The 24,101-nt window shown below is 40.2% G+C and overlaps 1 protein-coding gene across 4 annotated transcripts in view; it reads right to left on the bottom strand.

The window, feature by feature from the left end:
- The window catches only part of NCOA7 (nuclear receptor coactivator 7), a 99,630-nt gene that overhangs the window by 51,640 nt on the left and 23,889 nt on the right, over window positions 1–24,101 (bottom strand). For all 4 annotated transcript variants that reach the window (XM_075046884.1, XM_075046888.1, XM_075046887.1 and 1 more), the window contains one exon: window positions 20,366–20,497. In XM_075046884.1, the coding sequence (XP_074902985.1) occupies window positions 20,366–20,415 (50 nt within the window). In that variant the 5' untranslated portion in view covers window positions 20,416–20,497. The remainder of the gene's footprint in view (window positions 1–20,365; window positions 20,498–24,101) is intronic.

The following is a 24,101-nucleotide window of genomic DNA, read 5'->3' as shown; positions in this document are numbered from 1 at the left end:
ACAGTCAACTGCTCCTGCTTTATAAAGCTAGTTGTTTTGATATAAACTTGTTATTTCTTTCCATTTTGTCCAAGGTTATCTCCCAGCGGCCACCCATGCTACTCCACATTTGTCCTTGCACAATCCACACCACCTGGTACTCCAAATGTCACCCAGCAGCTCCTTTCGCAACGTGACCAATGTGACCGCAAACTGCTTGTGGGGGAACATTTTCCAGCTGCTATAGCTCTTCTGAGAGAAATCTTAACAAGCTGCTTATAAATCTTTCAACTTATCACTATAGCAACAAGACTATTTTCTTTTTAGAAGAATCCTTAAACCACAGTTGAAGTGAGAAAGATGCTTCAGGAATCCTAACATGGAATTTTCTGCTAAATCACCATCTTTAGCACTGACTTGCTTAGCAAGAGCAAAGGCTGACTTTATGGGCTGAGGGTCAGCATCACTAAAATAGTCCTCAGTTAAGAATCACTGACACATACCATACAAAATGAAAAACTAATCTATCTAATGGTCCTTCTCTCTAGTACATTAACTTCTTAGTTACAAGGTACCTAAGGGAGGGAGTAGTATATTAATCTTGTTGATGCTAAAAACTTTGTTACGTGCACAGGAAGAATTAGGCATAGAAAATACAGATAATCAATGAGTCACCACAAATGGGAAAAGGTTACATGATCTCACAGCTTTAGTTTACGTAAGGGAAAACTTAATACATTAAGTTACTAACACAATGCAGGAATTTCAGAGATTCTTCCTTCCACTTTTTATATTTAGATGCTATCCATATATTTTTTCAGGCTACAACATAAAAATAAATACACAGAACATTTGAAAATTATAGTCAGACATTTCAGGCTACACTTTTGGCTTTTTTTTAAATAAAACATTAAAACCAGTTCCCAAGTTTAGAACATCCAGCTTGAGACCTCTGAGAAGGGTCAGTTTCTCAGATCACATGCAACCAGCACTTCCCAGTGAAACATTTCAAAAGACTGTCTTGCAAAAGCTGTGTCTATCACACACGTATGTACACATATTTCTTAAAATGCTTCCCAAAATATGATAGCAGGAGATTCACATTCTGCAGCCAACTCAGTGAGGACACTGTGGTTCCCCACTCATTCAAACCTACTGATTTGTAAGACAACTAGTAGTTGTTCATGCTCTGCACAGCAAGAGAGATTTACTGTGTGCGAAACTTTACAGATCAGGTCTTGACTACTACGAAAACAACCTACAGGGATTTATAACAGATAAAAGTGAATATATCTATGTAACAAATGAAGTGTTTTGTTTAGACTAATGAAAACTTGCATATGCAAAGGAAGCTTATTTTTGACTAATAAGCCACAGTCCTGATCAAAGGCTGCTGTAGCAACCACAAAACATTACATGCACATTGCATCCACAATGTCTATATTTAGCCCTGGTAGAAGTCTTTGCAAAGCAGCCCCCTACACTGAAATGGCATATCCTTACCACGGCTGTACTCGATTCCAGACTTGTAAATGAGACGGATCCCTGACTTTTTACTCTATTGACTCAACGACCTTCCTGGATGTGTGTGTATCACAGGGTACCCAAATCATCTGCTTCACTTGATGAGAGCTGGCACGCACCCAGTGGCAGCCCCATTTCTACTCACATTGCATCAGAGACTTTTGTCCTCAGATTCCTACTCTATTTGTTTTGATCACAAACTCTGTTAAGTAAGCTTTCTGTAGTATAAATGTAGTACCTCAAAACAACAAAAAAGCTGCTAATGGAAACATAGAATGCTTTTTTGGAGGGGAAAAAAAAGAATAAAGAAAAAAACCTCTCTAGAGGTCAACAGTCCTCATGACAATACCGACAGCTTCCGTCAGTACTTCCCTTAAAACATACTCATTTGAACTACAGTTTTCAAAGTTGCCCCAAGCAACTTTAAGAATAAAGAGCTAAAGCAGAACTGGTCCATTAGTGGTAGGAAAGAGGGAAGCAGAAACAACCATCTGAACTGACTGCAACCTGACTGATGCTTCTCCCTGTAATGTTTAATATTGTCCGATTCCCACGCACTACAGCCCACTGAGAGTTTATCACACAACCTACAGCATCCCCAGCACACAGCTGCTGCTGTGAACGGACAGTGCCACAGGCACTTTTCAAGTAAGACCGATCAAGAATCTGGGCACTCTGTAATTTCTATTCCGTCCTCATGGCAGGCATCAGATTTTCAGATAGTGCCAAGCCTACTCCTCCTGCCCACTGCTCCTTTTCAAGGCAATGACCATCCAACTCTCAAAGTGGCAACCTTGGCACTAGAAAAAGTACTAAATGAGGACTGAGTATCCATGACATTCATCACAGGACTCGGCGTTACTACAACTCTGCCTAGGGTTATGATCTCTGCTTGGAAGATGCTGCTTTTAGAGGTCTCTAAAGCCTGGCGAAAATTATCCAAAACCCTCCACTTCACTCAATCTTGAAAAACCTCAACTATAATATCCCAAGGAACAAAAACAAGCCTTCAGCAGCATTTAAAACCGTAACAGCAGCTTCAAATTTACTATGCCTTTTGACATGACGTGCACCCTCTTAAGTAAAGCAAATACAAAGTCCTGTATACACACAAGGCAATTCATTAACACGTTCTGGGACGGTGCAGCAGAGATTGGGCTGCGAAGAGGACAGCTGGAGGGTTTACTGCATCTTAAACAAAACTCCATCCCCTTGAGGCATGCCCTTCAGCTTCCACTCACCCTTCTCTCACACTGACCTGCACCTCCCAGCAAGGCAGACTGGGCACCCACACAAGCTGCCAGCCCCTCTCCTGCTCAGATTTCAAACCCATCACCTCCTGAAGAAGTTGGAGGCTGAAGGTCTCATCTGCTCTTCTCCCAGCTCTCTGGTATTTCCCACCCTTCATGGCAAGAGCTGCCATGGAAGATGGATTTAAGAATGCCATTTATCAAATTATTTCCTTTTTCAACTACTTTGGAAGATTTTGAGTGGTTTTGTTCAGCTTTAAAGAGGACTCCTCTGAATAAAACCAACATTCAGTCTTATCCTAATGGTTATGAGAGCAAAAGGGAGCTGAAGGCCAAATAAATAAATAAATAAATAAATGAAAACTCTCAGTTTTACCAGTGTCAGGTTTTGTAATTGAATCAGCCTTTCAGACAAAATGATGTGCACCTTTTCCAGTGAATGGATAAGGCATTACTGCAGAAGTTGTTTGTTTTTCAGTATCCTCAGTATCCAACAGTCAATGGACATGTTGTGTTTCACTAGGAAAGTTGCTGGGGGAAGGAAGAGGGAGAGAGAAAAAGGGAGGGTAGCAAAGCGAACAGTTCATCTGCAAAACCACTCTGGTTTCTAAATAAAGATTCTTACACATCTGTAATTTCATTTATATGCCAGATAAGATTTTTCAAGCTAATTGGTTCTGACAGACAAAACACTTTTTTTGAATTTATATAGAGGCATCCTTTTACACGTCCTCAAAGTGTTTTCTGAGCAACAACCGATAAGCCATTTTCTAAGTCTGTCCAAATACAGTTTCCCAGTAAAAGTTTTCCGTCTGTTACTGTGCATGGCAGACAGCATGGGAGCTTTTCCACTGAGTTCCATGAGAATCAGAGGACCTGGTTCTTAATTGGGACTGTGAGCTGGCTGCAGAGATCTTTTGGGCATCTGCCCTACAGAAGGAACAGGGAGCAGAAACTTTCTTCAATACAAAGACCATTCTCATACCATTTAATAAAGACTAACGATCTGAAACGGACATAATCTCAGAGTAGGCAGGTAGAAATACGAGGTTAGCAGTGCTCACTTAAATTAATTTGCAACTGACTGCTTAACAGCTTGGGCACTGACAGCTAGGAAAGATCTCAAGAAATGGTCTACTTCATCTTCCAGATCCAGGTCTATCTAACTGCCTACAAAAGGCAAATAAATCTGCATTTTTAGAATAAACCAGCCTGTATTTCCCAGTACACTAACAAGGAAAGTAGGAAGAGTAAAAAGAAAACTGATCAGAGAAAGGAGGGGTGATGTTATCAGCACAGCTTCCACTAGAAGACTACAAGCAACCAGTAAAGCTATGCAACTCTGACACTGAGTTAATAAAGAAATGGAAACCTGATGATAATTTTTTCTAGAAATTCCATTTGGTTTTGGTTAACACTTCTTCAAGAGATGCGTAACAAACAATTGAATAGGACCTCATTTGATATATAATAATTAATCACAGACAAAGAGCACTAGGTCCACATCATAGGATGTTCTAAAAAACTCCTAGGATAATCAGGCATGATTTTTATGATGTATCAGATTAATAAAAATCATACGGCATGGACAAATCTCACTTTAGAAACAAAAGCATCTAACAAAGTGCCCTCCAAAGAACACAAAGAAAGAAGAGGGAAGGGAGAAGAAATCTTCGTTTTATCTTGAAGATGACAGAGTTTTCCTTTTGGGAAATTTTCCACAATGTGCATCCTTTAAAATATGCCTTCATATCTGGCATACAATCAACTTAACATCCTGCACAGCACAAACAGATCATGTTCTACAAATGCTGGGTTTTTTAAACCATTTATGCATATATGCAATAAGATTAACAGAACCTGTAAAAAAGAACTTTAAAACACTTCAAACCTCTTAATCTGTTTTGTTCCCAGCAAGATTCCTGTTAATGTACTTTGTATATGAAATTAAATACACCCCGATTATTTCATTCAGAATTAAGCATTTTCACCTTAATTTAAATCTCTGCACTCCATCTAATATGTACTCATTTCTTTGTACCCTATATGCCTTTCTCCACCCATCCAGAACAGTTAAATACATCAAATTTGCAACACTAAAAAAACCCCTATGTACAGAAAACTTACAGTAAAAATCCCCGTTAGGCACCCACTGGTCTGATCCTAGTCAGCTATTCTATTCCAGCCCGCACGGATCATCCATTGCCCCTTCACCCAGCTTGGTGCCAGCACAACTGGGCCAGGTCTGGGCACGGCTGTACTCTCATCCCATCTGATGTAACCTGACAAATAAGCCGTCTCAGGCAAAGCCAAAGGACGTCAGACTGCTTGCCAGACCGTAATGCTTCGCTCCTGACTTCTTCAGTGTGGCTACTTTCACTTCACAACACAAATGAATACAAAACCATTCAACCTCAGTGAGAAATCTGCCTAAAACTAAACAGCATCCACCCCACAAGAAAGCATGTTCCATGAGACACCAGCCATTTCAGGCTGGTATGCAACCTGTTTTGGAAACGAGCAAGCCACAAGGCTGTACGTTTACTATTAAAACAGAATTGCCTATTAAGGCAAAAATAAGGGATGGCACACTTTTTCTTTTTTTTTAATGAGAGATTTAAGCAATTAACTGCAGGGAACAAAAAAAAAAACTATGAAGAAAGTAACTCTGATATAGTTATCAAGGACAACAGCATGATTGAAGACACTGAAACGTGTCCATACTCTGGTCATTCCAAATGACACACAGCAACTACAGAAAGCTCTGGTATTAGTAGCACAGGTCAAAGCTAGACGTTTCCGCTTTTATTGGAACGCCTGTTACTAATTTACAACAAATACAGCACCAGATTTCACACATGGGCAGTTATCAGCAATGCTCTAGAAAGTTGGCACGCTCCAAAGAATAAAGTGCTCTATTGACAATCAGGGTATGTCCGTTTTCTTCCTGATCCTGCCATTAGCTTACAAAAACAAGTCACTCTACCTCCATTTCATCATCTGTAACATGGAGGGAAGTATTTGTAGTAAAGCTGTTCTGGAATTTTAAAGACATGGTACCTTCTCATAGAAAGAAGTTCTTAGATTAAATGAAAGTATGTTAATTTTTCCCCCAGTCTTCTGACTGATACCAGGAAATTTTAAATATCCCACTTAAGCTCTCTTATGTTTATTTTAAGGGGGGGGGGAAATAATCACAATTTCCCAGGGTAAAACTCAAGAGAGTTCTGAGCTGTCAGAAAGTTTTTATTTTCTTAAATTTAAGAATACAATGTTCCCACGCAGCTTAATAAACTTTCTATTTTCAAAGGCAAAAAGTATCCCACCGTCTTTTCTGTTTACTTAGCAAAAGAGGTTATGATGTATTCAGCACTCCATTACCATGACAACAATGTAATAAAATCTTTTCCATAGGGAAAGGATTTTGGAAAGCGGTTTTGTTTGATTTAGACATCTATTTAATTCCTCCTCTTATAACCTCAGATACTGCAGGCTCTCAAAGAACAGCTTTAGGCAGAAGGCAAAATGAAGAAATCCCTCCCTTTGGATGACTCCTTTAACTTTGCCTGTGGTTCACTTAACAGGCTTGTTCAATTAAACTGGCACCACAGATCTATCTTGTCACAAACACCAACTTGACTCTTACCACACTCCCATCCCGCTCCTCCTCTTCTGCTCTGCTAACGATGCCAGATACTTTCTGCTACCGCGGTATTCATTAATCACCCCAAACCGCTCCTACACATGCAACAAATTCTTCCCAAAGCGGCTCAGCAAGATGCTCTCCCGGCACCGAAGCCCTGGAAAGGGAGGAATGGCCTTGCCCTGTCCCGTCCAGCCGGTGCTGGGCTCCAGCTGCTCTCCCACACTCAGTGCCAGCTCCCCAAGCCACCACTCCCCTTGACATCAGCTGGCTGAAACTCTACGAAAAAGGGAACTGCACTTACACGGCAAAGGAGGTTGTTAACAGGGAAGCTGCATGGATTCTGCACAGGAAAGCTGCACCATGTTAGAACTGTTAAGATTATTTGACAAGGACAATAAGCACATGGTAATCAGGCTGGCTGAAACACATCTCAAGTTCTCCCTGAAACTTTGATAAATGCCTCCCTCCCTGCCCCAACTGAACACCCTTCAAGAAACTCAACTTCCATGAAACAAAGAGGAAGGACCTTTTAAATTAGTAATTGATTAACATAGGGAAACAAAGTACAAGAATTGAGAATGACCCAAAAGAAGAAAGAAGATGACAGGGTACATGGAGAGCTGTGGGGGATGTGTACTGCTCCATACAGTCATCGCTGCACACCCACCTTCTCAGGTTAGGTAGAGTGCCAAGCTTTCCCAATAACACAGATCCAGTTTTAGTATCGATTAAACTGATTGAAAACAGTCGGAAGGAAATTTAATGCTCAGTGACTCAAATGGCCATAAATATTTACAATGAAGCGATGAAACAGTAGATGAAAATCAATGGTCATTTAAAGCAAAATCCACGGGAAATGTGCCATACATTGTGCAGCAATAATGTAGCTGGAACCCACCTCCAGGAAAAAAAAAATCTCAGAGAATAGTATTTTAGTATTTCTTATATGAGAAGTACCAAGGGCACCACATTAAATTCTTTCAATAAATACTTTTGGGTAAGGTGAAAAGCAGCTAAAAATAAATAGCTTAGGCACACTGTGTTTGCCAAAGATGTAAACAGGTACAAAAACCAACCATGAAAATTTATCATGGCAGAGCCTGTGAAGAGCTATGGAGAACAGAGTCACAGGGATACAGCCTTTTCTTCTTTTTTTTCCTCAGCAGGTACCTACACTGCAAACTGCTAGAAGCCTGTACACCTGTGGGCATACTCATGAAGGATCCCTGCATGCACTCATTTTATTTTTTTTTTTCATTCTTAACATCCCTGACTGACCCCTGTCAGAGATAAAGCATGGCGAGTGCAGTGGTAATGGGGCAAAAAGCATAGCAAACCCCTAGGATTCAGGAAGAGCACGGTACTATTCGAGGAAAAGGAGACTCAGCTCAAAGCTTGTAGCTCAAAGAAGCATTTTAAGCCACTTCTGTCAGCAAAAGAAGGCGCCTCTCTCTTTGCTCACCATTGATCCTGTCCCCAGGAGTTTGCCCCATTCTTGCACAGGAGCATTTGCTGCAGCTCCAGATCAGGGAAATTATCTACATTAAAGATAACCCAGCAGAAATGCCAATACGTAAATTAATTTTTCACAATCGGCTCACTCCTCCATTAGATCCCACTTGGCTGTGCTACCACTTGCATCAACACAAAGGAGAAGGCCAAAAGAGGAGACAAGACTGCTCCTCCAAGCAGCAGTGCCAGTTCTAAGGCACTCTGCCCAGACTGAAGGCCTTCTCAAGCTACAGCCCCACTTGTTCCCTGTAACATTAGGCTGAGATCAGCAAAAAGAGGAAGACAGAAAGCCAAGCCAGACACAGGCCACACCATGCCCAACAGACCTCTGAAGCGGTTATGGCAGCTTCTTTCCACTTATCCAGAAAAGGCACTTTGATGATAGAAAATTTTCATAAAGGTTTGTGCTGCGAGGGCTGGGAGACAGGCAGCTTCCCCTGCTGCAAAAAGCAAGGAAACAGTGACTGCTTCTCCAACAGCAGCAGGGAAGAGAAAAAAATTGTTGCTTTCTTCATAAAGAGGGTCTTAATGTTGAATAAGTTGACTCAACTCAATAAGTGAAGACACCTGGCTGACTTAGCTGACCAGCAAGGTCAGGGGGATCCAAAAGTAACCATGGTCAAGAAGTCAGTGATCAAAGTAAAGTAAAAAATTCAATTATTTCTTTATTTAAATGACCACTACAAGGGATATCTTAGAGAGGGAGGGGACTGAGATTTAAAGCACCTGTCTGCATTAGCTTTTGCTTTTATTTAAAAAGTTACTTTGAAAATTAACATTTAAATGTCAAGGCTCTCTGCATCACTGCACCACTCTGTATGGCATGAATTTAATACAGATACAAAACAAAAGGAGTTTAAAAAAGAAAAACACAGAGGAAAAAAAACCCACACAACTTCTTCTTTTCTTATTATTGAGAAGACCAGGATGAGGAAAAAAAAAAAAAACCACTAAAAAGGAAGCCAAACTAATGGTTTTAAATGCTAACTTTCATGATGATGCAAGAATTATCCAAATGCCACCATATATTTCTCTGGGATTCTGTTAATCACATCTGGAGCATATAATACAAGAGATGTTGTGTACATGCTTACAAACAGTTGCAAACTCATCTATTCAGGAACAAAATTTACAGCAAGAAGCATCATGACACAAGTGGAGAAAGGTTCTACTTAAAGTACTTCAGAGTAATTGTTAAAACCAAATCTCAACCAACCGTGTGTCTCAGTTCTATGTTTGCATTCATTGTCCCCAAACAACTTATAACCCATTTTTCACATTGAGTAGTTTAATGGGCTTCCTGAATAGAGCTCCCATTAACTAACACTCACTCAGCACAGAATAGGAAATGCCCAAGTGTACTGAAGATCCTATTACATGGATTAAAGTTCAAAGAAACACCTAACAATGCTGATAATGGGTGGGGAAAAGAGGAATCTGTAGCTTTAGGGTTTGGAATAATGAGCAATATTGTCTCATACAATGGATATTTCATAAGTGAGAATGATAATTCCCCTGCACCCAAAGGGGGTGTCTGCATCAATGCTTCTATACAAAATAATATGTCACCACCTTTATTACCATGGTCAAAAGATCATTAACTGTAAGTATAAAGATGACACAACAGGGTAGGGCCTGTCTCCATGGGACAAGCACATAGCATGCATGTACCAATGCAACTTCTCATATGCGTACACCTTATGCTAAAATGAGCATTTGGCATGGTCTGATATTTTTCAGTAGCCATACCATTATACTAGTGTAGCAGGTCCTCCGTTATGTTTGCTGTAAGAGACAAAATGTGTGTTAATTACTATGTCTTAAAATTTCTCTGTGGTTTTTATGTCAAATATTAAATTATTTATGCTTTTATTTTTGACTGAAAAATAGTTTGGATTTTTTCATTTACTCTTCAGCTGAAACTTTTAAACATGTGATCAAAATGTTTATAATTGGAAGGGGAAGAAACAATTACTGCAGAGGAAAAACAAAGGCAAAAAGTAAATCTTGCCCAACATCGGCATGATGGAAGAAGTGGTGACAGGAAGACATGAGGTTCTGCTCCACCTCAAAGGTTCTCAGGACTCCGCAAACTCCAGAAGGTCCCACCGCACTTCAGGCAGATGCCAAACTAGAATAATAAGCTGAGGAAAGTTTCGGTGCTCTGCCTCCTCCCCACAGAAGCAGAGCAGGAGGGTGGCAGGGAGAAGCAGCCCGGCTACCTTCAATCCCCTGCTGCGTTCTAGGACAATGGCCTCCTAGCAAACCCAGCCGGAGCCAGATAAGCAGATGCTCTGTGACACCCCATCCTGCCGCTGGCCACTGTCCCCCCTTGCCCATTCCCTTCCGGGCTGGGAAGCAAAGCTTCCCGGAATGCTGCGGCAGGTGGGAGAGGAGCTGCTGGCCTTCCCTTCTCTCCAGTGCCCTGGCATGTCACCCTGCAGCAGCAGTGCCTTGGACCTGCTCCCACCACCCTTGCTACAGTGCTGTTCCTACAAGCACCTTTCGTCGTTCTGTTAAGCCTAACAGGATGATCCTTCATAGGCACAAAATTGCTCAAACGCATCGGTTCACGGGACCAGAGTCATATGCTGTAGTTTTAAGACATTCCGTGGGATTGCAAAAAAAAGAAGAAAAAAAAAAAAGAAAAAAAGGGGAAGGAGGCGCTGGCAGCATTTGTAACGCAAAATGCTTCTATAACAAAAAATCCTTCTTAGCCTCAGGCAAGTAGAACTGCTACATGCAGCACCTGCTGTGGTCCAGGTGGAAAGAGAAGCATCATCTTTTTAACACAGATACTGAACATACAGATAAATCTTCTGCTTAAGCAGATTTGATTTTTAAAGACTGTCTGATTGAAACATGTGATTAACACCTTGAAGCCATGTATTTATAGAAGCATTACGGAGAGCAAAAATCCAGCAGCTGACAGAAATGCACTGTAATGTCAAAAACATAAAATACAATTTAAACGAAGTTTACCTGCGATTGGCTAGATGTTAAGTTTACACCTACTGAAATAAAAACAGTTCAGAAAAATAGTGGTAGAAACCCAGAGTTATTATCAGTATATTAAGTGCTATACAAGACAAGGTCTCTGTGCCAGAGACTGCTGTCTGACAGGAAAATACTCAGTGCATTAAGACACTCAGAGAGCTGATTTATGGCTCATTTACATTACAAAGGTTTTCCAGCAATAAGGACAATTCTCTCCCTCCTCCCCAAATTCCTAACCAGTTCTGCTGCTCTCCTTGGGATTTTATTTCACACAAATCAACAGGACGAATCCCACAGACCTCAATGGAATAGCATGAGAGACTTAGAGCATAGCTAAAATACATGCTTAAATTTCAGATGATCCTAGGAAACACTCCCTGCCCAGACTACAGAGTAGGACAGAAAAAAAAAAATCACATACCTACACTTAACAACCCACCTCCCCATAATCAGATTGGCAGGAGTGGGGCAGGCCATGGAGAAATCCCTTCCAAACCCAGTCTGGAAACGGGATTAATGCTGAGGGCATGAGAGTTCATCAGGCTGGCACCACGGGGAACCTAATGCCGTCAGGAATATCCACACAGCCTCTTACCCTGTCCAAAGCCCCAGGGAAGAGGGAAAAAGCTTCATGTCCTGGGGGAGGCAGGAGTAGGGAGCCCAATGCCCACGGGCACACAACAGAAACTGCAGAACATGCAACTAATAGTTCAAATACAGTGCAAGCAGTCATCCAGTGTCCCCATGCAGGATCCACAGCAATTCTTCTCTTACCAACAGAATTCTCTTTAGTTAGCTATGTAATGCCTTCCAATCCCTCAGACAGAAGGGAAGAAACTGCCTCTCTCCAAAAGCACGTTCCTGCAGCTATCATTCCTATCTTTCCCTTTAAATGTGCAGCACCGTTACCAGAAATAGACCATCCCACCAGCACGGCACATGCCGGAAACAAATGGGCAAAAGTCTTGAATCAGGGCAGCAGATACAAGGCAGGCAACTTCATCTGTGGGCCAGAAACACCGGCAACCTTCCCTGAAGGGGCATGTCTAGCTTCTTATCAATCTGGGTTTTCTTCAGCAAATTCTAACATATCTTATGATGCTGACTCCTCTCCTCCTCAAAATACCATACAGCCCACTCCCTACCACCACGTGGTATGAAGCACAGGAGAGCTGGCCAGGACTGCTGCCACAAGGTGGTAAGACAGCTGGGGTTTCTCAGAGCACGAGCAAGAGATGATTAACAGCACCACCAAAAAGTCAGTACCATTAGGCATCTCTTTAGGTGTGTGCCTCCATGTCACTTAAACAAAACTGTGGCTGCTTCTGGAAGGGGCCTTCCTGCCACAGCAGCTCCTTGATGGCAGCTCTGCCATCCCTAAGAGATGTGGCAGAACCAGAAGGCTGAGTAGGACCACCTCTTTCGGTAGCATCTTACACAGCATTGCTTTAAAATTGACCGTGGAACCACACATCTGCCAAGTATTAGTGCTAAATTTAAACCAGCATTTAAGCTAGGCTTAATTTTAAAACAGTTCACTGGGATTAAGCAGAATTTTATGCAGTAGGTCCTAAGAGCAGAAGAGAAAACACGTCTGGGAGGCTGAAGGGACAAGACCATACCTGCAGATGCTACAGAAACACAGTGTAATTTATAAAGGTAATTATATCAGTTTTCTGCAGACAACAGTAAAAAGTCTGTATCTCACCTATCCAGAAAGCCATCTTTTGAAGCCCCCAAATGTTATAGCCTTTAAGATACAACATCTTTAAATCTGTCCAAGAGCGATAAGGTAAGTGGCACAGCGCATCAGGAGCCTCCAGCACACCCCTTGTGCCTGGCATATGCAGCTGCAGGCCACAGGGAAGGGAAGGAGAAGACGACAAAATACATTACAACTATGTTAATAGCAACTCTTATCAAAACTGCACAGACTCTTACATCAAAAGGCCTACCGTGTAACTATTTATGTTCTAAAAAGGAGGCTAAATAAGTTTCTTTTTTTGCAGTTTCTTTCTAAAGGCTGATAAGAGACACCCAAAAGTCCCTTTGGGAAAAGCAAATACAAGGTCATTGTATGCCTGCTGACTGACAAGACAGCCTTACACATACCTTGCAAGGTGATTACTGAAAATTCTGAAATTGCTGGTGTGAGACAGCATGTTTGAAGATTAAATAAACAGAAACTCTTTTCTCTGTATATTCTGTGATATAGCCCTCAAAGAAATCAAGAAAATCATGAAACTCTGCCCTTCTTCTCCTTCCTAAAAAAAGCCTCTTTATACAGAGCCCACACTGTTACCCAGTCTCACTTCACATGCAGAGGGAAGTGAACGGGTGAGATTAACCATGCTTCCTGTCTTATGCAAGCTTTGTATCTCCATAAATAGCATTCCCGGTACTGGAAAATTTTGAAAAACCCTGAAGAAAGCCTCAGGGCCCCATTAGATACTTTCACTAACTCTGTTATGCAATAACAAAATTCTTCTTCAATCCTAAATGACTCCACTACTCATGAGTATGAAAGTATTGGAAAGCACCGAGGCTGCAGAAACCACTGCCTTGTTTATGCTTCCCAGAGGAAGCAATCACATTGGGAATAATTCTGTGATTCACAGCCTAAATAGAGGACGGTAATTCATGCTCTTCTGCTGACTCTCATCCTGCACCACAGAATTACAAGACCGCTAATATGAAAACCTCAAGAGTCCAGCAAGCAACAGCAACGTGAGATGAGGAAGCAGCTCCCAAGATAAGAAGCTGTTCAACACACTTTTCCCCTGCGCTGCAACGCTCTTCAGAAAAAGCAGGTTCAATTTTCCCCCCAACTTTCATTCTCCAGGCTTACACTTACAATAAAAAGAAAACTTTCATTTATATATATATATATATATACACACAACAGTAAGTTTATAAGCAATGAACAGCGAGTGTCTCTCAAGCATCTGAAGGACCTGACCAACCTCCCAAAGCTCTACTCAAAAGCTCCTCATGCTGCTGTCTGTGAAATTCTAGACATTCTTCAATGTCTGAAAACTACAACAGTTGCAAAGGACAGCTGAAATACTAACCTACACAGCAGCAGGCAGAAAGTCTGCTAAAAACATTGAAACCCCTCCATTTTAAGTAACTGGAAGGCAAACCATGATAGTGTATGTTTCAGAAAATATTTTACAGCTTCTCTCAGCATCCAACATAGCAAATCAACTGCTCTGCACATACACCCCTAAATAACAGAGCAAATAATATCCATTGCACCCCATAAATCTGAAATAGTGGTATCTTCAGCCTTTTCTTAGAAAATAAAATGCCTCAGGCATACGTTATTGGTCAAAACTGTGAGTAAAATGCAAGCTGTTTTTTTAGTTTCAATAACAGGATTGTGAGGTAATGTTTATATGTCTGGAAGCAGAGCTAACAAATTTCCATTTTACAGATGAGCTGAAATGATGTATTGTTTCCTAGAGTCATTTAAAAAATTTAAGTATCTCCAGGATCTTGGCTTGACTATTCTTCACGCCCAAGATAAACCTCCATGACGGTTTGTTTTAAAAACAATGTGTGGAAACTTTTCCTTCTAAAAGCAAAAAATAAATTATGGGTGCTACAGGAAGCCTGAATAAACATCAACACTTCAGCTCAGCAGAGCAAGAACAATTGCAAGGAGATGACTGCTGGAGAAATAGCCATCTGAGGAGCACCCAACATTTGAAGCCTGTTGCATGGATATAATGAGCCTGGCCAATAAGAAAAGCACCTGACTGAAAAACCTATGACACAGTCTCACGTATAGGAGATGCCCTCAAGAAAGTATGTTTGTGCATATATTCCTTATCTGGGTTTCCCTCCTTCCTAGCCATTGATATCCTCTCTTTCCACATATTCCCTCTGTGCTTGCTGCATTTTTCTCATTTCACCATCTTCCTATGTCTTAATAGCCATAATAGGAATAAAATAGGAATAGGAAAAAAAATATGAAGTGTACAAATACTAAATATGGGAATAAAACAGAACAAAGCCAGAAAAATTCCAAATGAGATACTTATAAACCTGTTAGTTTGTAATATGCAAAAGGCTGACCAAATGAGTGACCACAGTGCGTCAGACCAAGGGTCTGTGCAAGCCAACATCCCGCCTCTAACAGCGGCCAGGAGCAAGGACCAGGGAAAGACCATACCAATAATGACAAGTATATATGACTTCTTCTCCAGCTAAGCTTTCCAGACTCGTGCTGTTTACAGCTCAGCCACTACGTATTAATGATTCCTACTGTCAAGAATCCTGGGTTGTGTATGTTTAAAAAGGAAAGCTAATGTTAGGTTGTAAGCAACTAATTTGATTGGGATGCTGTATACTGTTTATTGTATGTGTATTTTTACTGATTTTTAGGTATTAAAAAATAATTAGGAGAAGAAAAAAGCTGTAAATTAAAGCCTGGTAACAAGTAAATGATAACTGTCCTAAACACTCATATCTATCTGTGTAAATCTTGGTTCTAATGTACAAATCTTAATCTGTATGAAAGTAAAATTAGGTATCTAAGTCAAGAATCTAAATTAAATTAAAACATGCTGCGATTTCCTTTGTTTCCCTTAAATATTCACATCATAAGGCAACATGAGGTGAACATCAGGTTGTACAACTGGCTTTAGGTTCTGACAGAGTATTAGCAATCTGGAGCTAAAGGGAGTCTCCGCTTACTCAAACAGGCTTTGGAGCATGTCCCAGACACTTAATGTAGTTTTTTTTCAAAAGAATGATGGTAACAAGACCAATGTAAATTCAATAAACACAAAAGCACCCAGATCCCAGTGAGAATATTTTCCCTAATACAAGCACTTCATCTTTGACTTCAGAAATCTGGCTCTCAGTGGTGACCAAAAAAAAAAGAGACTGAGAACTAAAATTCTTAAGTCCCGTGGAAACTATTAAAAAAATCATTCAGTGTAAGTATCAGTTTTAAGGTTCATCTCTATACAGCATTCTTCAGATTAAGGTCACTCCAAGCTGGAGACGTAACTATTGATAAAATTAATGTCAGCATCTCAGTCTACTTGTTGAAAAGTAACATTTTTCCAAATAAAACACTACTTATTTGTTGTTCTCTGCTAAGAAAGTAGTAGAGAGCTATTTGACATAGATCATAGATAGATCATATAAAGCATGGAAAATGCTAAGTAACTGACAATGAGGAAGGTTAAAAGACACAAAAAACTTGAAACTGAAAGAGCCCCTTTTGTCATTCTTTCAGGAAACTACTCAAATTCTTCCCTTGTGATTTCTCATCTCCTACAACTTCTTGTCCAAATATATCCAGTATGACAACAGCACATGCAAAGTAATTCCAGATTCAAGCTGTACATTTCAGGACATGGTTTAGTGGGCATGGCGGTGTTGGGCTGACAGTTGGACTCGATGATCTTAAAGGTCTTTTGCAACCTAAACAATTCTATGATTCAGCATTCCAGACTACCAATTTATATCCAAGGCAATTTTTTCCATGTGACACACATCACAAGTTAAGTTAAAATTTTAATAGCTATTCATTTCACACGATGAGATGAAATACCTCTGAACTTGACCCTATGCAATGGGCAGGGGAAAACCAAGAGGTTCTTCACTCTGGAAGGAGAGAGGGAAGATAAAGGAAGCACAGGCAGAGGGAAATGCCAAGTTGTACCAGGGTTCAAGGGCACATAGTCACAATAAAAAGCACCAAATGTCACAGTAGAGACAGGGACCCAATACACATAGATGTGCCATTGTACATCTATATTACACTGTACCATTTGTTTTTGAACTTCCTGGATACTGGGACAGACTTCACAACAAGAGGAGACAGAGTTCTTTGCAAGAGCTGGAGTAATATTGGTCCATTTGGGAGCTAATGACACAGAAGTCAACAGAAGACCCTAAAAACAAGGTTTGAAGAATTAGGCAAGAAAACTTAACTACAGGAAATAGTGTTTAAGTAGGAGTAGCAGTCTTAAATAAGGACCTATTGCATAAGAGAAATTCAGGCTTGCATGTTACTCTTACACTCTTACTTCTTGCCTGTTAAACTCCCACGAGCTGTAACATCTTATCTGCATAAGGAATCTAAATTGGTCTTTAAAAAGTTTCATAGAGATTTCTCTGTTGTTTGAAAAGTTACTTGTTTTATTTCTTGCCAACCAAGGCAAAAAATAAGCCCTTTACCACAAAACACAGTGGGTAAAGGAGCATTTGGTAAGAAGCAAGAATGGATGGTGAGGGTTTTATTTCAGCTTCACTTGCCATAGGGAGGGAAAGAGACCCGGGGAAACTGAGGCACTTGGACCATGAAGATCTGTAGTGGAAAGATATGATGGCTGGGTGGCTCTCTTCTATGGAGAAATTTTAAATATTTCAAAAGGATAAATGTTTAAACCAGTTTCTTTACAAGAATAAATCTGGGGGACAGAGATGCAGACAGTTATTTCACATTAATCTTGCTTCATCTCTAGCAGTTCAGGAGCTGGTTTATCAGCACATAACAACCATCATGCTAACCACGTTAAATATTTTGGGGTTCTCAAGCTAGCAACCAGTCAGACACTGAGTGCCACCCCTAGCAAAACCTGTCCATGAGGGGCCAAGATTACACTAGCCTGAAGGCCAAAAGCCACCTTCTGACGGGAAGTCAGACATTTTGGGATGCTGGCAAGGCAGAGAGGCCGCTGCTCGTCTGGTTGTTCATGCCCACATGTTCCCTTGCTCTGCCAACAGAGAACTTAGGTTTCTGTTAGCAGGAGCTTAAGAGAAAGAGCTATCACCTCCCATTTTTCATTTAATGCCTTTTTCCTTGCTAATACCAGAATAACCTTTCTCCTCACATTAGAGAGTGAGGTTTTCTATCAAAATTTGTGTATTTTCGTTAATATAGTCCCCATGATAGCTATAAAACATTTTATTTCATCAGCATCAAATATGTATGTTTTCTCCTTTCTAACCAGGATATAAGCAGGATCCTCCTTGTCAGCCCTGGGTGGAAGAGAGCCCTTTTCCCCACCCTCTGGACATGGAGCACAGTTATCTCTCCTGCTGGCAAAAAGTCTAACCTGTTTTCCTTTCTCTTCCTTGGTAAGCAGTAGTCTTCTCCCATGAACATCTGATCATAGGCAAAAATAACAAGATCCAGGTAAAGGTGTGGAGAGTCCTTGTCTCCTAAGAATGATTACTATACATAAATTTAGATTTTATAAATACTATTATTATCTTAGGCTCACAAAACATAACAGTAATAAGAGGTAAGGGGAAAAAAAATAGTAATGGAGGTAAGAAAGGTGCATGTGTTGGGCAATCAGCTGAGATTGCTCTTAGCTTAATAAATATGAGCCCAAGCTGGCAGGAAAAGCATGGTGTTTGAAGGAGCACACAAAACAGCATGAGGGACAAAACTCTAATAAACTTGGGTGCTTAAATTTAAGGACAGAAAAGGTGTCAGCAGATTCTAAGACACGAAACAACCAAAACTGACAGCAACATCAAAGCATGCACCTGATTAAATCATCTCGGTGTCCCAATATCGGGCACCTAAGCTGTGAACTTCTGTCTACATCAAATCAAAAGCTAAATTTTAAAACGTTTAAAAAAAAACAGGTAGGGACATTGTTAGAACTGCCTTTGTACTAAAGGCAATATAAGCTGCTTACTATTTTCAGGTACTCATATGACATTTATGTGGGTCATCATGTAAAGCATTCAAACTATTCATCTGCAGGATGCTGGGACACCTGTTTACTAGAGGAAGCATGCTAGACTTAAGGTGCTAGACTAAAATCAAGGACATGTAAAATTCAGTTCTGCTTCTGTCCCTGACTGCACACACAGACAATGTACATGAAGGTAAGCTGGATGTACCACCTTTTGACCTACTCTGGCTCCTATTAAAACATGTCTTGAGGGTCTGCAAGAACATTCTTGTAGAAATCACACATGGGTTTGCTTAGAGTGCAAACTTAATTTAAGGGCCTGCAACCTGCGTAAAGAAAAAAGATGCAGCCCAGGAGGGAAAGAGACAGATGACCTCCCCAAAGTTACATAGCATAGGTAAGTGCTAGAACTAAGAACTGACTTCAGGTCTTTTTGACCCTTGCCTAATGTCCTGTGCCTATATAAGACACAATGCCCCTGTGAATTTTTAAAAGAGAATAGCCACAGATGACACAGGAAAGCTGCAAAACAGATTAAATAAAACATCAATAACTTTGCTGAAGTACTCTTGCGGCTTTCCATTTTGTTTAGCAGACAGTATTTAGAAAGGACTCAGAACATTCTCTTCCGTACTAAAGCATCATACTCAGACATCTGTCTCAAAGCCCGAGTCTCTCCTTAACAAGAAATTACTTGTTCCTTAGTACAATCTCTTCAGCTACTTCTGCTTTATCCTACTTGATACCTTCCCTCTGCTATAGGTGCCACTGTTTATTTCCCCTTCTCAAAATCCGAAACTGCAACATACTTTTCTGTCAACATCCACATAATTGCATTTCTTCAAATGAAGAGCAAGTTACCTGGCATTAACAGGTGTCCTTCACCACAAAACTTCCTCAAGTCTTTAGCGATCACTACTTACCAACTGAACAGCAATACAGAAGTGCTGCAACTTTTCCCCACGCTACTACTTCTAAGTGGCGCGACAGGTATGTCTCTAGATGTCTGTAACACACTACGGCTAGCGTTTTAGTGCAGTTTCAATAACAGTTATTTTGTACAGAGTGGAAAGGCTATACGCTTTTCCTCTTCAATGGTGCAGAAAGTATCTTTGAGTCAAAGATGGTTTTTATACTGATTTCCTTCCCCTCTTACCCCCAAGAGTAAGTGAGCTTTGGTTCTTCTTGTACATCAGAGCTCAGAGATGATTACAGGCTTGCTAATTGACAAAGACAAGTTATCAGGAAATCAACGTCACTTATTTCTTAAAAATCACCAATCATGAATTCCAAATGATAAAAATGATTGACTGAAAAAACATTGCTTGTATTTAGAAAGATGATACAGTCTAGGCAGCTTAACCTATCAGCATATAACTACCCTTTCTTAGATGATCTTATCCCGTGAGATAATAGTAGTCTGTGCTTTATTTGAAATAAGATAAACTTTAGGTTTAGACATGTTTATGTTTTAGATGTGCTTGTTTTTATAAACACACTTCAGGAACTGGATGCTAGAAGCTCAAATAAATTGCAATTTGCAATCGAGTACCCAGGAACAGTTTTGTGTTACAAATAACAATTATAATTCAAGTTTATCTTCACTACCCAAAAGGAAAAAATTACCACTCCAACATTACAGACTCAGCAAGGAAAGCACTTTCTGGATACATAATGCAGCATGGGTTTTTTTACATGCTTTAAAAATCGTAAAGCCTTGTGAAAAAGGCAGAATGAGGAATTCCACAGTTTAATCAACATTGAAATAAACCCTGTAACCTTACCGAGCAAAATAGCCTTGTCTTCGTTCCTTCTTCTCTTCCTTGGTCTCCATTGTGTACAGTCAAATGGGCAAGGTGAACAGCCAAGCGTGAATCTCTTTTTCCCCTCAGTACTTCATACCCAGACAGAGTCCCCTGTATATAACATTTAAAAACAGAAGTTCATAAATCAACATGTCAACAACACCTACAAAAATCAACAGGGTTGTGGAAATGCAATTGACCCAGTGACAAGCAAAGTAAAACTTTAACCAGTCAATGTTTGCCATGGAATATCCATTTAGTATACAATGAGACAAAAAACAATAAATGCACTCAGGCCAGTTTCTCCAGCAGGGGAAGAAAGATACTGCAAAACACGTAACTCAAAGAGCAGTAGCAAGTTTTAAAAACCTGGAAGTTTGCAAGCTGTTAAATAGTTTATATCAAAACATCATCCTGGTTTCATGTGTTTTATAGACAGGAAGATCAAGAGAAGCTTTGGAAATAACCGGTACAAACAGTACAACCAGAAAGATACATAATGCTCACTTTATAAAAATTCTTTAAAATAGTGAGAAATAAGAAAGTTTTAAAACCATGTAAAGAAAAAAAATAGAGCAATCTACATTCTTTACACAGGTTTGCCTGTTGTGAACAATATACAAGTTCAAACAAGTATACAGAGAGAAACATGATGGACCTCCTGCTCTCCAGATGAACTGCAGTCACCTTGAGATAGACAGGACTAGGGCAGGTTTTCTGAGAAGTTAAAAAAAAAAAAAAAAAAAGGAGACCAGTAACACTGGAAATCACCACCTCCACCACCTCTTTGGAGAATGCCGTACTGAGGCACTTGGAAACCAGAAGTTGGGAATTTCAGAACTGCTTGGCAATTACTGCAATAAATGATATCGCACATCAATTGCTTTCCAATAATCCTGCCAAGATGTTTTATCCTCTTCCCCTCTCCAACACACATTCACCCTAGCCCAATGGCTTGTGCACATGCACAAAATAAGTTAACTTCTTAAGAGTTCTTTATCAGTATTCCAGATTAAAGTTCAAATCAGAAGTTACTACTAAACATTTCAGTTTAATGGGCTGTAAAACAAAGAAATTGAAGCCACAAAAATTATGATTTGTAGCAAAAGAAGAAAAATTCCTCCAGGATGTAATCAGTTCCCATTATTTTCCCCTTCATTAAAAGATCATAAGCTACAAACTATCAGATGTCAACAAAAGAGATAATGTAGCAAAACCAGACTAATCTACTCAAAAAGCCCAAGAACGTATCCTGCTAGATTTTATCAGAAACACTTGCCATAATTTTCTCTCCATAGTTATGAAGTATTAGTCCACTGTAATTAAAGTCCATTGCTTCAAAATGCACTTTTTCTTACTTATTAATTTTGAATACATCTAATGCATCAAAAAGAATCTAGTCTCTCTGATCTTTATGCATCAGGTAGAGTCTTACAGTAATACTCACTCTTTAAATGGCAGATTTGCCTATGACACCTTTGGCTTTATAAAGAGAATATTGTTTTATATCTGCAAGTTAATGCATGTCACAGTCTTCGGCCGGACACAGAAACCTACATGACAGTAGCGTAAGAATAGCGTCAAAACAAATTGTCCTGCTCAGATGTCCAGTCTGTATGAAGATACCACGTACTTCCTCAGAATTTTGATACATCCTTATCTTCCCTGTTGGGGCAGATCCTTAGATCTTCAGAAGATCAAAATCAGTTGCTTTGTTAGCCCTGCATTTAGAGTTACAATAAATCTTTCAAAGCGTACAACTATGACCTCTATAGCAAACTACAAAGAGTTCAAAGAAAGAAGAACCACTCTTTCCCCTTTGCCTGCTTTGCCTTCACTACACTCAGCTATGTGTGAGCAAGGGCACTGACGAGCCAGAATTGAGTCTCATGTTGACACCAAGGACTATCAAATAACCATGGAGCACCAAGATAATATTAGACCCACAACCAAGAGGACAGCAGGACCCGTGGGAAGAAGAGGGAGGCGGGGAGAGCCCCTCTCACCACACGGAAACACGATCAGCTGGGATGAATGGAGGGAAGCGAGAGCCGTCCTCGGGGCTTCACCCCATGCAAAAGTCAGCAGCACGCTCTTTCCATTCGTCCTCCTCCTCCTCTCCCGTGATCTACCGACCCTACCCAGGGGAATACCAGCCCTGCTCCAGCACAGTGCAGGAGGAGAAAACCCCACCTGCCCGCAGCCCTGTCTTGCCCAGTGCCGGAGCAGCCGCCCCCCGCTTCGGCCAAGAGGGGCACGAAGAGAGAGGAGGTAGGGCTTAAGCCCAGACCTAACCGCAGATGCTGCGGGAGGTGGCATCGCTCCGCTCACCGAGTGTCAGGTTTGCTGTTTGCTTTCACCAATGCTAAACAAAGCTAGCGATGACAACAGGGGTATGGAGCCTGTTCTTCCCACACCAACTAAATGCAACTCCAAGTCCTTTCACATGGCGAGGGGGAATAAAACGAGAATTTAAAAAAATTTTATTTGGAACAGGTGGGCACTCAGAAAATGGGAATGTTATCCACAGACCAGAAGTAACAAAGGCATTCAGGTGTAATTTTTTTTTTTCTTTTGCTAGTAAAAATTCACGGGGTTCTCACATCCAGTCACCAATTAATGAAAATTTGCACAATAAAATAACATCAGGTCCCACTCTGTTGACTTATAAATTATTTAGCTCACCTTCTTAGAAGAAACAAAGGTGGTGTTCTAGGAAGGCATATTTAAGTTGAAAATTATACTTTGAAAATATAGTACTAGGAAAAGCAAGCTGAGTGCTGACTTCATAACCTCTGATTTTATTTTTGTTGTTGGGAATTTTTCATGTACTAGTTGGCTTTAACAAAAAAAGAAAAAAAGCCTGAAAGCTAGGAGGATCACAGCATAACCTGCAGTAATTGCTACTGAAAGCTAGTATTTCTGAAAGGTCCTTTTCAATTTTTAGTTATTTAAGCAGTAACAGTACAAAAGCCACATTTACTTTATAGGTTGTCACTGATGTTTTAAAGTTATATCAAAAAAGCAAACCTACTGCACACTTCCCCCCTACCTGTGATACCTTTGATATCTCCAAAGAAAGAAATCACAGGTATTCTATATTAATATTAACTGCTCAAAATGTTATTAAGGATATATTATTAAAACAAATCTTGGTTTCCTGGTAGCTCCTTTCTGGTAGAGACAAAGACTGAATCAGGCAGACTATTAAAAATGTACATATTTGGAGGATATTTATATGCTGGGAGACAGACATCTTACTCATATATCATGAATACAGTCCAAACTCAAATGATGACAAAGCTGATTTTACAGAAATTTCAGGCTCAGCATAACCCTTTCTACACTGAACAAAAATAGACAGTGAAAAGCTTATATTACACGTCTACAGCAATGCCTATTCTTTTATTAGGTCATTTCAAGAGGAAAGATATTCCTAATGGACAAACAATGCATTTAAGTAAGAGTCCTGTTAAAAACTTGCCACCCTCCAAATTTAGCCAATGTCAGCACCTGATAATTATATGAAGAAGAGAACAAGATACATAAAAATACAGTGTACTTTTTGCTGTCAGTCCTATTGATCTGGATTTTTTCATTTATATTGGCATATTTCTGGATATTTGCTTTGCCTGTTTAGGCTTGCTGCCAGGGAGTTTTGGGGATGCTACTGGGAGTTTGTAATGAGGGTGGGTATGTTCCAGCAAGGCCACAA

Source organism: Buteo buteo, chromosome 15 (assembly GCF_964188355.1).
Source record: "Buteo buteo chromosome 15, bButBut1.hap1.1, whole genome shotgun sequence".
Lineage (NCBI taxonomy): Eukaryota > Metazoa > Chordata > Aves > Accipitriformes > Accipitridae > Buteo > Buteo buteo.
This window is presented reverse-complemented; position numbering and strand designations above follow the sequence as displayed.